The following is a 15751-nucleotide window of genomic DNA, read 5'->3' as shown; positions in this document are numbered from 1 at the left end:
TGTACGAGTAATAATTCTTAGTATGTTTCTGTTAGATGCCCAATTTACAACCAACCTTTTAATTTTACATCAATATAAATATACATCCCTTTTAATTTTACATCAATATAAATTCAATGTCTGTGACTTTGCCATCCACAAGTTTCTTGTGGATGCTGATGGAGTAAAATATTTTAATTTAGCTTGCAACCTCTCCAAATAAATTTTAAGCACATTAGCTTGAAAACTGGCATGAGAACCCCAAGATTGGTAACGTCAAATTTTCATACACTGTCTAGGCTAAAAATTTTCATAAAAGGTGTGCATTACTTTATGCCTGACTGCCAGTTGAGTTCTTGGTGACCAACTGCATCTTTTCTACTATATTTAGGAATGAATAAAATAAATCAGTATACAGTACTGTTCTTTTCCTATTAAAAGTACTTTTTTTGTATTGAGGCATCACATATAAACCAATAAAACTGTACACAAGGAATGGATTTAATAAATCAAGCCCAACTCTCTGCAAATACATTAAAGTACAGGCTAGCCATCACTAATCTGACAATCAGTTATCCGGTTCCATCAGTAATCCGGCACTAATTTCGGCTAGCATAATTTCGAATTTCATCATTATACTGACTCAAATTTCATCATTATACTAACTCAGAAATTGTGCAGGTAGTTGTAAATCCACAGCCAGTGGAGGAGAAAGCAGTGATGAAAATGAGGAAGACGTAGCAGAAAGAGTCTCTATTGATAGGTTAATTAAGTGTATTCCAGCTTAACCACTCTGTAATCCGGCACACTACAGGTCCCAACGATGCCGGATTAGTGATGGCTGACCTGTACTATATAGAGAATACTCAGCAATGTTGTGATGAATGGTTTGAAAAACCGTTGTTGACCTCTTGGATTGATAACTTAAGAAATAATGATATTGGGTATTATTATAGACTGTATAGCCCTTAGCAGTAGGCTGAAGTATATATTTCTCTTTTCTTTTACTTTTGCCATATAGGGGGTTACCTGTGCCATATTCTGTCTGTGTTCTTACATTTTATATTTCTACTAGACCCACAGTGTATGGCGCCTTATTGTTCGTAAAATATTGACTCTTATCTTTTTGAGATGCCCACCTCTTGTCTTATATATATGCTTGCCTGTCATTATCTAGCTATGGTCATTTGTTTGGGGCCTTGATTTCCCATCTTATAGATGAATTCAGGTGTTATACATGGGAAAAGTATACTTTTTTATACATGTAATTCTTTTAAATTTTTCTTCGCATTACCTATCATGTGTTTGCTTTAAAGGCTTATATTTGTCCATTGTTGTGTATTCTCATGCCTACAACATTCTTTAATGCTCATACCTTATGGATACTGTATGTACAATGCATTTTTTCATATATTTTCTCATGTTTGCCTTTCTGTCAGTCCTTTAACTTTTTTTTACCTATTTTTTCTGGACTGATTGACGGAGATTGCATATCTCTAGTTTATTATTGTTTTGCACAGTACTACATCCATCATTTGTGTAATAGTGTTATCATTCCTTGTTGTACTTTGAGATGTTTGTTTTTGTTGATTTCAAACATCTTAAGTCTTTCATTATTTTTTACCCTATTTGTAATCCTTTATTATTTTGAGTTTTCTTATTGATCATGTCTGTTTGCATTTTCTGATCTCCATCTAGACATTTTTAGCCCTTTTACAGTAGAATAAATGTTTCCAATTTTGATATTAAAACCTTATTTTTTTCCTAAGTTCCTTATCACCACTGAATGCTTCTAGGTAAACTACAATATTTAAGGTTATACAGTACAGTGGACCCCCGCTTAACGATCACCTCCAAATGCGACCAATTATGTAAGTGTATTTATGTAAGTGCGTTTGTACGTGTATGTTTGGGGGTCTGAAATGGACTAATCTACTTCACAATATTCCTTATGGGAAAAAATTCGGTCAGTACTGGCACCTGAACATACTACTGGAATGAAAAAAGTTCGTTAACCGGGGGTCCACTGTATTCTGATTTTCACTGTATATTTTCAGATTTTTCTTTTAAACACTGATAAACCAATAGTTAGATCTCTGGGACGTCATATACTTTGTATGTGTACGTATACTACATTACATATAGTTCCCAAACCTGCCACTAATGGAAAATATGAAATGATTTACAATTTCAGTTTCTGCATATTTTATGTAGACTAGGATGGCATACACTTTATATGTTCAATTTTTTCATTATCATAGTATTTAATTTTTGGTCATTTTATATTTATTTCTTTTCATATATTTTTGTTCCAGAAAATTTGTTTCACTTTGGCTGCATTCCCCACATGTGTTTGCATATGCATGTTTTGTTACTGTTGCTGTTATTTGTTTAAATTTGAATGTGTTTGCTTTTTATAATTTGTTTATAATACTATCTGGAGAAGGGAGTATTATTATCACTTCTGAAAAGCATCACTTTTATCATACCACAGGTAATTATATTTTTTTTTTTTTTTGCGTGAGGCAGTGTTTGGGTATGTCCAAATTTAAATGTGAAAGCTCCTAATATAGTACTGTTTTTATGACAAATTTAATAAGAGCTCAGCTATAGTTGCCCAACATTCTTGAATTTCTACTGGACAGTCATTTTTCACTACTGTACGTTATTTTTCCTCATTTATATTTTATTTACATGAGTTTATTAATAATTTGTCATATTTGCAGTTGATTCTCATGATTATATTTAAACAGTGTGATTTCAGAACTATTAGAAATATTTCAATGTAATTTCAGTGCTATTACAAACATTTTCCTTTTCAGAATATCATGCAAAAGTTAATTTTGACCATCATAATGACTTACACATAAATTCCCTGTTTTCCTTACCATGTGTAGGGTTGCATATAATTTTGGTGTGATTTTTGTCTTTTCATGTTTATGATTATCCTATGTACAGCCTCCCCTCACTTGAAGATGGAGCTCTATTTCTAAGACCACATCAGTAAACAAATTCGTCGCTAAGTGAGAAGCATACTGTAATGGTAGTGGGTTTGTGTCAACTCTCTTTGATATTTTTTTAATGTCACCTTGCACCATTTGTAATATTTCTGGTATATTTTTAAATGTTTAAACAGTAGTGTATTGTATATTGTAATAAACAGAATAGAGGAAATCAGCTCTAATATACATTATTTAGGCATGCATGCTAGTCAGAGAGCCCGTCATAAGCCCGAGGCATCAGTAAACGGGTACATCGCTAAGTGAGGAGAGGCTGTATATACAAATACAAAAATTGTAATTGTGCAAACTAACTGAAATGTTAACAGATGTACAAGTACTGTGTATAATTTTATGATTCTTTATATGGGCATTTTTTTTTTTTTTTAAGGATCCTAAGATTCTTCTGTTAGATGTTTAATGTTACAGTAGAATAAAGTACATTGTTTAGTATAGGATATAGTGAAGCTCTTATACATGAATGTCCGTTTCAATTTTGTTATATAGTTCTCATAGTGAATCTCATAATTAGTATTTGTAAATTGTGAATTCACAGATTTCCTTTTATATTTTATCCTCTTTTAAATGTGTGAGTCGCAAACAATTTTTTGGATATACAGAAGGCAAAAATAATACAAATTTTAGTATTTTTTACACTAATATTTATGTAGAAATACCCAAGTATGTAATAGCTTTGTCTCTACCTCCTTAGGTTTTACGTGGAAGGTCTTTCTCATCAGCTTCAGCTCCTAAGATTGCATTAGGAGATAGTAGTGGTTCATTAGGACACCAGTCTATTGTAAGAACAACCTCAGATTCAGCAAAAGTCTTACCGGAAATCAACAGACAAAATCAGACTGCGCCTGTTACTCGAAAACGCTCTAGTAATTCAGTAAGCAAGGACGTTTCTACTGCAGAAGAATTCTTTCTCGATGTTATTCTTCAAAGACATGCCAAGGTTTGTTCTTATAGGCATTTGTATGTTGAGTATTAACAAAGATAATTTATTTTATGTATGGTATCTTTGCAATGCTTACTCCTCAAGGAAGGTTCCTTGACACTAGAGAGGGCTCTTGCTGCAATGAATTGAACCTGATCTCCCCTTCCTTTGATCAAGCTTGATTATCTTGCACTCCCCAGGTACTGTATGTGTCTATGGGTATGATGCTTTCCCATGAATATTATAAAAATAAGAAATTTATAGTTCTTAAAATATTTGCTAAACCATATTAATCATTGGCTAACTTTTGCATAAAATATAAAGAAGTGATGAACATTTCCCATGCATTAATTCAAACATAAATTTGACACAATTCTAAAGGAGATAAATACATCACATTACACAATAAGTGATTGAGAGGAGTCACAGGAGTTAAAACATGAGTACCATTGTTTTCCCTTGTGTTAAAAAGTTTGATAGGATGTTTTGGGAGAGAGGACACTGAAAATGCATGCACTGCTAGCTGAGATTGAAAAATAAAAAAATAAAATGAATATAAGATATTGTGTATAAAGACAAGGAGGGGGAAGTGATCTGGCAAAAAGAGAACAGTCAATCTGGTGACACTGTGAACAAATTGATGGATGCTAGAATTGCTTATTTCATTAGGCACAGGTTGGTAATGCAAGAGTGTTGTGTCATAGGTCTGAGAGAGAGAGAGAGATTCCAGTCTCTCTGAAGTGTGTTACCAGTGTCTGAAAGGGAAGTTTTCTAAAGCATTAGCTAATTTAGAGAAAAACTTTTTTCTAAAAAGAAAAAATAGAAGCATACTGTAATTTTAAGGTCTGAAGTGGATATTTAAATAAAAATGAATTAAATATATGTTTCTAATACTTCTCAATCATGTCCCATAGATCTAAAAGGATTAATTTGCAGATCAGTGGTCAAAGGATTTAGCTTAAAAATGAAAAATCTGGGTTTTCCAGGAAAAGTAGGATGTTTGAGTAAGCCTCCATACTCCTGCTGCCCCTGTTCACCTAGCAGTAAATAGTTGATTGTTATGCCTCTTGATGCCCTAGTTGATGTGGTTAGGAATTCTACCATGTCACTTCTTTAGTGCCTTTTTAAATTTTTGTGATTATCATGTCCTCATTTTCACCTACTGGTTTATGATGGCATATATTGTACATTCAGCTTTTCTTCATAACTCATAATTTTTTAGCTCTGAGAACTATTTCATAGTTTATCTTTTTGGCTTAATATGTTTTTCAGGTGCAGAGACCACTCCGGTGTATATTCTAACTTAAGTCTAATAAATGTTGTGAACAGCTGTTTTTCAACATTTTCTCATCCATATATCTAAATGTTATTTTAAAGTTGGCTATTGTTCCATATGGGAATATCTTACTATTTTGTGTGTATTTTTTCTTAAGGAAGCCTAGAGAACAAATGGATTTGTCAGTTAAAAATAGGAGAGGAGAATTATTAAATGGAGAGTTAGAGGTATTGGGAAGATGGAGGGAATATTTTGAGGAATTGTTAAATGTTGATGAAGATAGGAAAGCTGTGATTTCGTGTATAGGGCAAGGAGGAATAACATCTTGTAGGAGTGAGGAAGAGCCAGTTGTGAGTGTGGGGGAAGTTCGTGAGGCAGTAGGTAAAATGAAAGGGGGTAAAGCAGCTGGGATTGATGGGATAAAGATAGAAATGTTAAAAGCAGGTGGGGATATAGTTTTGGAGTGGTTGGTGCTATTATTTAATAAATGTATAGAAGAGGGTAAGGTACCAAGGGATTGGCAGAGAGCATGCATAGTTCCATTGTATAAAGGCAAAGGGGACAAAAGAGAGTGCAAAAATTATAGGGGAATAAGTCTGTTGAGTATACCTGGTAAAGTGTATGGTAGAGTTATTATTGAAAGAATTAAGAGTAAGATGGGGAATAGGATAGCAGATGAACAAGGAGGCTTTAGGAAAGGTAGGAGGTGTGTGGACCAGGTGTTTACAGTGAAACATAAGTGAACAGTATTTAGATAAGGCTAAAGAGGTTTTTGTGGCATTTATGGATTTGGAAAAGGCATATGACAGGGTGGATAGGGGGGCAATGTGGCAGATGTTGTAGGTGTATAGTATAGGAGGTAGGTTAATGAAAGCAGTGAAGAGTTTTTACGAGGATAGTGAGGCTCAAGTTAGAGTATGTAGGAAAGAGGGAGATTATTTTCCAGTAAAAGGATGTGTGATGTCACCGTGGTTGTTTAATATATTTATAGATGGGGTTTTAAGAGAAGTAAATGCGAGGGTTTGTTATGAGTTTGGGAATGTGTGTAAAGGTAGAAAGTTGAAAGTGAACATAGAAAAGAGTAAGGTGATGAGGGTATCAAATGATTTAGGTAAAGAAAAATTGGATATCAAATTGGGGAGGAGGAGTATGGAAGAAGTGAATGTTTTCAAATACTTGGGAGTTGCCGTGTCGGCGGATGGATTTATGAAGGATGAAGTTAATCATAGAATTGATGAGGGAAAAAAGGTGAGTGGTGCGTTGAGGTATATGTGGAGTCAAAAAACGTTATCTATGGAGGCAAAGAATGGAATGTATGAAAGTATAGTAGTACCAACACTCTTATATGGGTGTGAAGCTTGGGTGGTAAATGCAGCAGCGAGGAGACGGTTGGAGGCAGTGGAGTTGTCCTGTTTAAGGGCAATGTGTGGTGTAAATATTATGCAGAAAATTCGAAGTGTGGAAATTAGGATAAGGTGTGGAGTTAATAAAAGTATTAGTCAGAGGGCAGAAGAGGGGTTGTTGAGGTGGTTTGGTCATTTAGAGAGAATGGATCAAAGTACAATGACATGGAAAGCATATAAATCTATAGGGGAAGGAAGGCGGGGTAGGGGTCGTCCTCGAAAGGGTTGGAGAGAGGGGGTAAAGGAGATTTTGTGGGCGAGGGGCTTGGACTTCCAGCAAGTGTGTGTGAGCGTGATAGATAGGAGTGAATGGAGACGAATGGTACTTGGGACCTGACGATCTGTTGGAGTGTGAGCAGGGTAATATTTAGTGAAGGGATTCAGGGAAACCGGTTATTTTCATATAGTCGGACTTGAGTCCTGGAAATGGGAAGTACAATGCCTGCACTTTAAAGGAGGGGTTTGGGATATTGGCAGTTTGGAGGGATATGTTGTGTATCTTTATATGTGTATGCTTCTAAACTGTGTATTCTGAGCACCTCTGCAAAAACAGTGATAATGTGCGAGTGTGGTGAAAGTGTTGAATGATGATGAAAGTATTTTCTTTTTGGGGATTTTCTTTCTTTTTTGGGTCACCCTGCCTCGGTGGGAGACGGCCGACTTGTTGAAAAAAAAAAAAATGCGAGGGTCTTGGCAAAAGGCCTGGAGTTAAAAGATAAAGAATTGCACATAAAGTGGGAGTTGTCACAGTTGCTCTTTGCTGATGACACTGTGCTCTTGGGAGATTCTGAAGAGAAGTTGCAGAGGTTGGTGGATGAATTTGGTAGGGTATGTAAAAGAAGAAAATTAAAAGTGAATACAGGAAAGAGTAAGGTTATGAGGATAAAAAAATTAGATGAATAAAGATTGGATATCAGATTGGAGGGAGAGAGTATGGAGGAGGTGAATGTATTCAGATATGTTTGGGAGTGGACGTGTCAGCAGATGGGTCTATGAAAGATGAGGTGAATCATAGAATTCATGAGGGGAAAAGGGTGAGCGGTGCACTTAGGAGTCTGTGGAGACAAAGAACTTTGTCCATGGAGCCAAAAAGCGGAATGTATGAGAATATAGTTTTACCAACGCTCTTATATGGGTGTGAAGCATAGGTGATGAATGTTGCAGCGAGGAGAAGGCTGGAGGCAGTGGAGATGTCATGTCTGAGGGCAATGTGTGGTGTGAATATAATGCAGAGAATTCGTAGTTTGGAAGTTAGGAGGAGGTGCGGGATTGCCAAAACTGTTGTCCAGAGGGCTGAGGAAGGGTTGCTGAGGTGGTTCGGACATGTAGAGAGAATGGAGTGAAACAGAATGACTTCAAGAGTGTATCAGTCTGTAGTGAAAGGAAGGCGGGGTAGGGGTCGGCCTAGGAAAGGTTGGAGGGAGGGGGTAAAGGAGGTTTTGTGTGTGAGGGGCTTGGACTTCCAGCGGGCATGCGTGAGCGTGTTTGATAGGAGTGAATGGAGACAAATGGTTTTTAATACTTGACGTGCTGTTGGAGTGTGAGCAAAGTAATATTTATGAAGGGGTTCAGGGAAACCGGCAGGCCGGACTTGAGTCCTGGAGATGGGAAGTACAGTGCCTGCACTCTGAAGGAGGGGTGTTAATGTTGCAGTTTAAAAACTGTAGTGTAAAGAACCCTTCTGGCAAGACAGTGATGGAGTGAATGTTGGCGAAAGTTTTTCTTTTTCGGGCCACCCTGCCTTGGTGGGAATCGGCCAGTGTGTTAATAATAAAAAATAATTTTTCTTATGATGAACATTTGTCAGTTTTGACTTCTAGATCCCATTCTTTGTGAGCAGTGGTGAATGATGGTGTGTTGTGGTGAGTTGTAGCATGTTGTGGAAAGTGGTGGTGGTGTTTTGTGGTGAATGGTTGTGTGTTGTGGCGAGTCATGTGTTTTCGTGAGCAATGGTAGGTGGTAGTGTTGTGGTGGATAATGTCAGTTACACAACACTGTACTGTTGATTTTGCAGTATTTCATTGCTAGGAGTCCCAAAATACTTCATTTGCACTCTTGACAAGGAGATAATACTTTTATTAATACAGGGTGCATATTTTATCATTTTTATAATTAGGAATTAGGTGTTGTTACTCTCCAAGAATGCCCCATAATTTTGAGTTCACCAGTTATGTTTCCAGTCATTCAGGTTGATGGTTCTGCAACTACCTTACAGTTATCTGGAGGTCACACCAGTCAGCACGGATAACAAGAGAAATTATTGGCTGATTTAAGCATCACATTAATTCCCGAAGTTATGTTTTACCTGCGCAGCAAGAACCTTGCATTCAGGGCTCTCTGCACTCATGATAATTCTCATACTTACTCAGAACTCTTGACCCTTTGACTGTTTTGGTCGTATGTACAGTGGACCCCCGCATACCGGACGCATCGCATACCGTACAATCCGCATACCGGACGCTTTGATCGCAAAAATTTTGCCTCGCATACCGCCCAAAAACCCGCTCACTGCCCTTCGTCCGAGACGCGTCCAATGTGCGGCCTGAGCCACGCTCACATGTTCCGCCGGTGGCATTGTTTACCAGCCAGCCTCCGCGGTAACATCCAAGCATGCAATCGGAACATTTCGTATTATTACAGTGTTTTTGGTGATTTTTTCTGGAAAATAAGTGACCATGGGCCCCAAGAAAGCTTCTAGTGCCAACCCTACAGCAATAAGGGTGAGAATTACTATGGAGATGAAGAAAAAGATCATTGATAAGTATGAAAGTGGAGTGCGTGTCTCCGAGCTGGCCAGGTTGTATAATAAACCCCAATCAACCATCGCTACTATTGGTGGTACAGCTGCTGCTGCACTGTCAGCTGCTGCTGCTGCTGCTGCTGCTGTAGTTCCGTCTGCTGCTGCTGTAGCATCGTCTGCTGCTGCTGTAGCATCGTCTGCTGCTGCTGTAGCATTGTCTGCTGCTGCTGTAGCATCATCTGTTGCTGCTGTACCACTGTCAGCTGCTGCTGCTGCTGTAGCATCGTCTGCTGCTGCTGCTGCTGTAGCATCGTCTGCTGCTGCTGTAACATCGTCAGTTGCTGCTGTAGCATCGTCTGCTGCTGCTGTAGCATCGTCTGTTGCTGCTGTAGCATCGTCTGTTGCTGCTGTACCACCGTCAGCTGCTGCTGCTGCTGTAGCATCGTCTGCTGCTGCTGTAGCATCGTCTGTTGCTGCTGTAGCATCGTCTGTTGCTGCTGTACCACCGTCAGCTGCTGCTGCTGCTGTAGCATCGTCTGCTGCTGCTGCTGCTGCAGCATCGTCTGCTGCTGCTGTAACATCGTCAGTTGCTGCTGTAGCATCGTCTGTTGCTGCTGTACCACCGTCAGCTGCTGCTGCTGCTGTAGCATCGTCTGCTGCTGCTGTAACATCGTCAGTTGCTGTAGCATCGTCTGTTGCTGCTGTAGCATCGTCTGTTGCTGCTGTACCACCGTCAGCTGCTGCTGCTGCTGTACCACCGTTGTTGGTGTGGCTTATTGAGAATACCAAGAAACAATTAACCCCAGAGGATTTGCCACCCAGGATAACCCAAAAAAGTCAGTGTCATCGAAGACTGTCTAACTTATTTCCATTGGGGTCCTTAATCTTGTCTCCCAGGATGCAACCCACACCAGTCGACTAACACCCAGGTGAACAGGGAAAATGCCTGGAACTAGTGCTCATATTGGTGAATTTAGAGCCAGCAAAGGTTGGTTTGAGAGATTTAAGAATCGTAGTGGCATACACAGTGTGATAAGGCCTGTTCTGGAAGAAAATACCAAACAGGACCTACAGTACTCAGGAGGAAAAGGCACTCCCAGGACATAGTGTCTCATCAGTCATTGCTGCATCTTCAATAAAGGTAAGTGTCATTTATTCTTCATTTAGTAGAGTAGTACATGCACAATATATATTGTGCATGTACTACTCTACTATTGTGCATGTATCCTTCTCTTTGTGTGTAGGAAAATGTATATTTCATGTGGTAAAATTTTTTTTTTCATACTTTTGGGTGTCTTGCACGGATTAATTTGATTTCCATTATTTCTTATGGGGAAAATTCATTCGCATACCGAACATTTCGCATAACAGCCAGCCCTCTTGCACGGATTAAGGTCGCTATGCGGGGGTCCACTGTATACGTCTTACGAGCCAGTGGTTCAGACATATATATACTCAATAATTCTAGTGGCTTCAAATCAAGCAGGAGAAAGCTGGTAGGCCCACATGTGAGAGAATGGGTCTGTGTGGTCAGTGTGCACTGCATAAAAAAAGTCCTGCAGCACGTGGTGCATAATGAGAAAAAAACTTTGACTGTGTTTTTGGATTAAAATGCTGACTTTGAGGTGTATTTTTGTGTAGTAGTTACGGTTGTATTCTCATTTTCATGGTCTCATTTGATAGAATGGAAAACATATTACAGAAATAGTGGTTATTTTGATGAGTTTCACGACAAAAATGACCTTGAAATTGAGCTCAAAGTGGCAGAAATGTTCAAGAGTAAAGAAATCGCACCACACGTCCAATGCATGTCAACTGGGGAGTCTAATATTCTTTTACTAGTGCACTGATATTATTTATACTATTTTTACAATAATGCAGTAGTCTGCATAACAGTAAATCTTCTACACAAATAACCCGCACATAGAAGAGAGGAGCTTACAACAACGTTTACATCCAACTTGGACCATTTACAAAGTCACACTAACGAAAAGGAGAGCAGGATGGGTATATATAGGCAGGAGGTGGTAGTAGTAGCAGTAGTAGTGTTAGTAGTGGAGGTGGAAGGAAGTAGTAGTGGGGAGGTAGTAAGAGGAGGAGGAGGAGCCAGTCAAATACTTAGAAAGAGGAGCACTGCAAGGGAGCTAGGTGCCCACAGAGGGTAAAGGACAAGAACACCGAGGGGGGGGGAATAAATAAATAAAAAAGGAGCAAATACACAGGGCAGAAGAAAGACAACCCACCTCCTGCGTATATATACCCATCCTGCTCTCCTTTTCATTAGTGTGACTTTGTAAATGGTTCGAGTCGGGCCGAAACGTCGTCGTAAGCTCCTCTCTTCTATGTGCGGGTTATTTGTGTATCGTTCCCATCACGGTATTGTGCCTTTTTTTGTTAATAAATCTTCAATTTTTTGTGTGAATAAAAAATCAAAATAGAAAGCAAGAGTAATATAAGAGGGGCCAGGAGATGTGACTAATGAACAGAGGATATGTTATTTTAGTGCCAAGAATGTCTTCATTGTTTATTCTGGACCCTATTTTGAAATTGGCATTTTTTTTAATTTGCATAAAATTGCCAATTTTTGACCACTTTATTGGGTAGTTAAAATTGGTAAATGGGCAGTTTCTTGTACTCAGTTGATAGAAAAAATGGAGTTCTAAAGAAATTGCTATGAGTTTGGTCGACTAGAACAGTGGAATTGGCCGAAAATAGGGCTCAGATTCGACGAAATTGCCGATGTGTATACGTGTATATTGCTGAGATCGCTAACTTTGCGGGAGTGTAATTCCATAAGTTTTTGATCAAATTTTGTACTTTTGGTGTCATTAGCATTGGGAAAAGTTTCTCTGTCATTTCATCAGAAAAAAATAATTATTTTTTTTTTTTTTTTCAAATATTTTGCGACATAGAATGACAGTTTCAGAAAAGGGCTTGCAACAGTCAAAGGGTTAATGGACGTGCATCCACCTGTAAAAGTGTTTTACCACCAAGTACACCTCTAATATAACCACCGGATCATGGAATTATTAGGATTAAGTGAAACTTGTAGCATTGGCTGCCAGATTTTTGGCATAAATTTAACATTGCTGGTGCCGTCAGCTACATCAAGAGTGCATGGAGTGAAGTTCCCCAATCAACATTAAATGCAGGCTGGGGAAAATTATCTAGCGTGATAAATACTTCCTTAGGTTTTCCGTCAGTTGAGAGCCAGGTCCAGGAAATTGGTCCGCTGGCAAGAAGATTGTCAGGTCCAGGAAATTGTTTAGCAGGCAAGAAGATTGACAGGTCCATGAAACTGTTCAGCTGGCAAGAAGATTGTCAGATCCAGGAAATTGTTCAGCTGGCAAGGAGATTGCCAGGTCCAAGAAATTGTTCACCTGACAAGAAGATTGCTAGGTCCAGGAAATTGTTCAGCTGGCAAGGAGATTGCCAGGTGAACAATTGAAGATATGCATGTGAATGAACTGTTAGATGATGATGAGGATGAAGAACCTGAAGAAAAACAGTTAACATTGCAACACATGTGAGCAGTTCCATATTGCTGCTAAACTAACAGACTTTTTCACTGAAGAGGTCCCTAGACAAATCTAAAAGTACTGTTCTGAAAGGTCTGGAGCAACTGATGATGCCTTACCATCAGCTGTATAAAGTACTGCTAGGTAAAACAGACTGCAGATGCATTACAGAATTCCTCAGTACTCCAGTACTGTCATCATCATCATTAATGCATGAGCCTCAGCCAATGATCCACAACCTTCCACGTCACCTCAGCAGGCATATGTCATCCCTCTCCACTCCTTTTAAAATCATTGACATACACCAGCAACCAGATTTTTTAGATATTGTATTAACTATAACACAGCTCTCTCCTGACCTTCAGTTATATTATTATTATTGTCTTCTACAATTTCAAGCCTAAAAAATATTTGATTGTTTTTTTGAGGGCCAGTGGATGTAACTTCGATTTTCTCATATGTTCTTTAGTTCAATTTACATGATTTTTTTAATTACATGCTCTTTTTCAGGAATGTGACTGCTGTGTTAACTGATAGGCACCTGTATTTTTAAATAGAGCGGTACCTTGACTTAAGAGTGCCCCAACTTGCGAGTTTTCCGAGTTACAAGCCATCACTTGGTCGATTTTTTGCTTTGAGTTGCGAGCCAAAATCCGAATTACAAGCGAGCTTCAGATACGCCACCACTAGTTGGCAGCATATCTGAAGTCATATCCAACTCTGTATCCAGAGGAATGTCAGGTACTTTGTCCCATCCCACATGCACTTCCAAGACATAACTGGAAAGATAATACTCCCACACTAACCCCAGATTGTAGTGAGGCACCTTGTCCTTTGTTTGGCTCTCGTATAAATCCAAGGAAGAGGTAACCTCCATTTCAACACTCGAGTTTTTCCAGAAACATTAACGAAGGCCTTCTTGATATTTACCTGCCTCACAGAGGTTCCTTCAGTGGGTGGAGTACTGATAGTGGTGGGGGAGTAGTGATGGTGGTGAGTGGAGTAGTGATGGTGGTGGATGGAGTAGTGATAGTGGTGGGTGGACTAGTGATGGTGGTGGGTGTAGTAGAGATGGTGGGTGGAATAGTGAAGGTGGTGGGTGGAGTAGTGAGGGTGGTGGATGGAGTAGTGATAATGGTGGGGGGTAGAGATGATGGCAGGTGGAGTAGTGAGGGTGGTGAATGGAGTAGTGAGGGTGTTGGGTGGAGTAGTGATAATGGTTGGTGGAGTAGTGATGGTGGTGGGTGGTGTAGTGATAGTAGTGGGTGGAGTAGTGATAGTAGTGGGTGGAGTAGTGATAATGGTGGGTGGAGCAGTGATAGTGGTGGGTGGAGTAGTGAAGGTGGTGGGTGGAGTAGTGAAGAGTGTAGCAAATAAGTTAAGCGATTAAGTGATAGAGTTTATGGCAAAAAAATTGGGGTGGTTTTTTGGGGGCTGGAACGGATTAATGGCATTTCAATTAATTTCAAAGAGGAAAATTGATTTGATATATGAGCAAATTGAGTTACGAGCTCGGTCACGGAATGAGTTAAACTAATAAGTCAAGGTGCCACTGTATTTTCAAATACATAAAATGCATTCTTTTATGATTATCCACAGAAACTGTTACTTGGGTGTCGTCTGCGAGATCTAGGAACAATGGCAGCACATTTGGATTTTCCATTAGTGTCATGGCTAAGAAGAGAACGGAGTAGAGCTGCTCGTGTTGATGATTTTGTAGCATCATTAAAGCAAATACATAGAGACTTTTCCTGGCCGTACCCATCCGTCCCAACATCTCATATTCGACGTTATTCTGGTAAATTCTTGCTTTCTTGTAATTGTAAATTCACAGCTACCATATATCTTTATCACTAGATTTTTATATACTTGTTGCAGGCTATTCATGTGCAATAATTTTATTGTTGCCATTGATGGTCATTTTATGTTTCAAGCACACTAAGCTGAAATTCTGGGTATGTAATTACTTGGCACTATTTTCATCATCAGAGTCTTATGGCTTTGCGATGTTTATTTAATTGATATATTTAGCAATGTGGCAGATGTTGCAGGTATATGGAATAGGTAGTAAGTTACTAAATGCTGTAAAGAGTTTTTATGAGAATAGTGAGGCTCGGGTTAGGGTGTGTAGAAGAGAGGGAGATTACTTCCCAGTAAAAGTAGGTCTTAAACAGGGATGTGTAATGTCACCATGGTTGTTAAATATATTTATAGATGGAGTTGTGAAAGAGGTAAATGCTAGGGTGTTGGGGAGAGGGGTGGGATTAAATTATGGGGAATCAAATACAAAATGGGAGTTGACACAGTTACTTTTTGCTGATGATACTGTGCTTATGGGAGATTCTAAAGAAAAATTGCTAAGGTTGGTGGACGAGTTTGGGAGAGTGCATAAAGGTAGAAAGTTGAAAGTGAACATTGATAAGAGTAAGGTGATGAGGGTATCAAATGATTTAGATAAAGAAAAATTAGGTATCAAATTGGAGAGGAGGAGTATGGAAGAAGTGAATGTTTTCAGATATTTGGGAGTTGACATATCAGCAGATGGGTTTATGAAGGGTGAGGCTAACCATAGAATTGATGAAGGAAAGAAGGTGAGTGGTGTGTTGAGGTATCTGTGGAGACAAAAAAATGTTATCCATGGAGGCAAAGAAGGGAATGTATGAAAGTATAGTAGTACCAACACTCTTATATGGGTGTGAAGTTTGGGTTGCAAATGCTGTAGCGAGGAGATGGTTGGAGGCAGTGGAGATGTCCTGTCTAAGGGCAGTGTGTGGTGTAAATTTTATACAGAGAATTTGGAGTGTAGAAATTAGGAGGAGGTGTGGATTTACTAAAAGTATTAGTCAGAGGGCTAAAGAGGGGTTGTTGAGGTGGATTGGTCATTTAGAGAGAATGG

At 39.0% G+C, this 15751-nt stretch overlaps 1 protein-coding gene across 5 annotated transcripts in view; it reads left to right on the top strand.

The window, feature by feature from the left end:
* Rich (Guanine nucleotide exchange factor subunit Rich) overlaps positions 1-15751 on the top strand; it is a 253655-nt gene that overhangs the window by 155477 nt on the left and 82427 nt on the right. For all 5 annotated transcript variants that reach the window (XR_011391807.1, XM_070083585.1, XM_070083584.1 and 2 more), the window contains 2 exons: positions 3691-3936; positions 14455-14653. Coding sequence is in view for 4 of the 5 variants with exons in the window: in XM_070083585.1 (XP_069939686.1) it covers positions 3691-3936; positions 14455-14653 (445 nt within the window). In the remaining variant the exon portion in view is untranslated. The remainder of the gene's footprint in view (positions 1-3690; positions 3937-14454; positions 14654-15751) is intronic.

The sequence above is a fragment of the Cherax quadricarinatus genome, chromosome 10 (genome assembly GCF_038502225.1).
Source record: "Cherax quadricarinatus isolate ZL_2023a chromosome 10, ASM3850222v1, whole genome shotgun sequence".
NCBI classification, from domain to species: domain Eukaryota; kingdom Metazoa; phylum Arthropoda; class Malacostraca; order Decapoda; family Parastacidae; genus Cherax; species Cherax quadricarinatus.
This window is presented reverse-complemented; position numbering and strand designations above follow the sequence as displayed.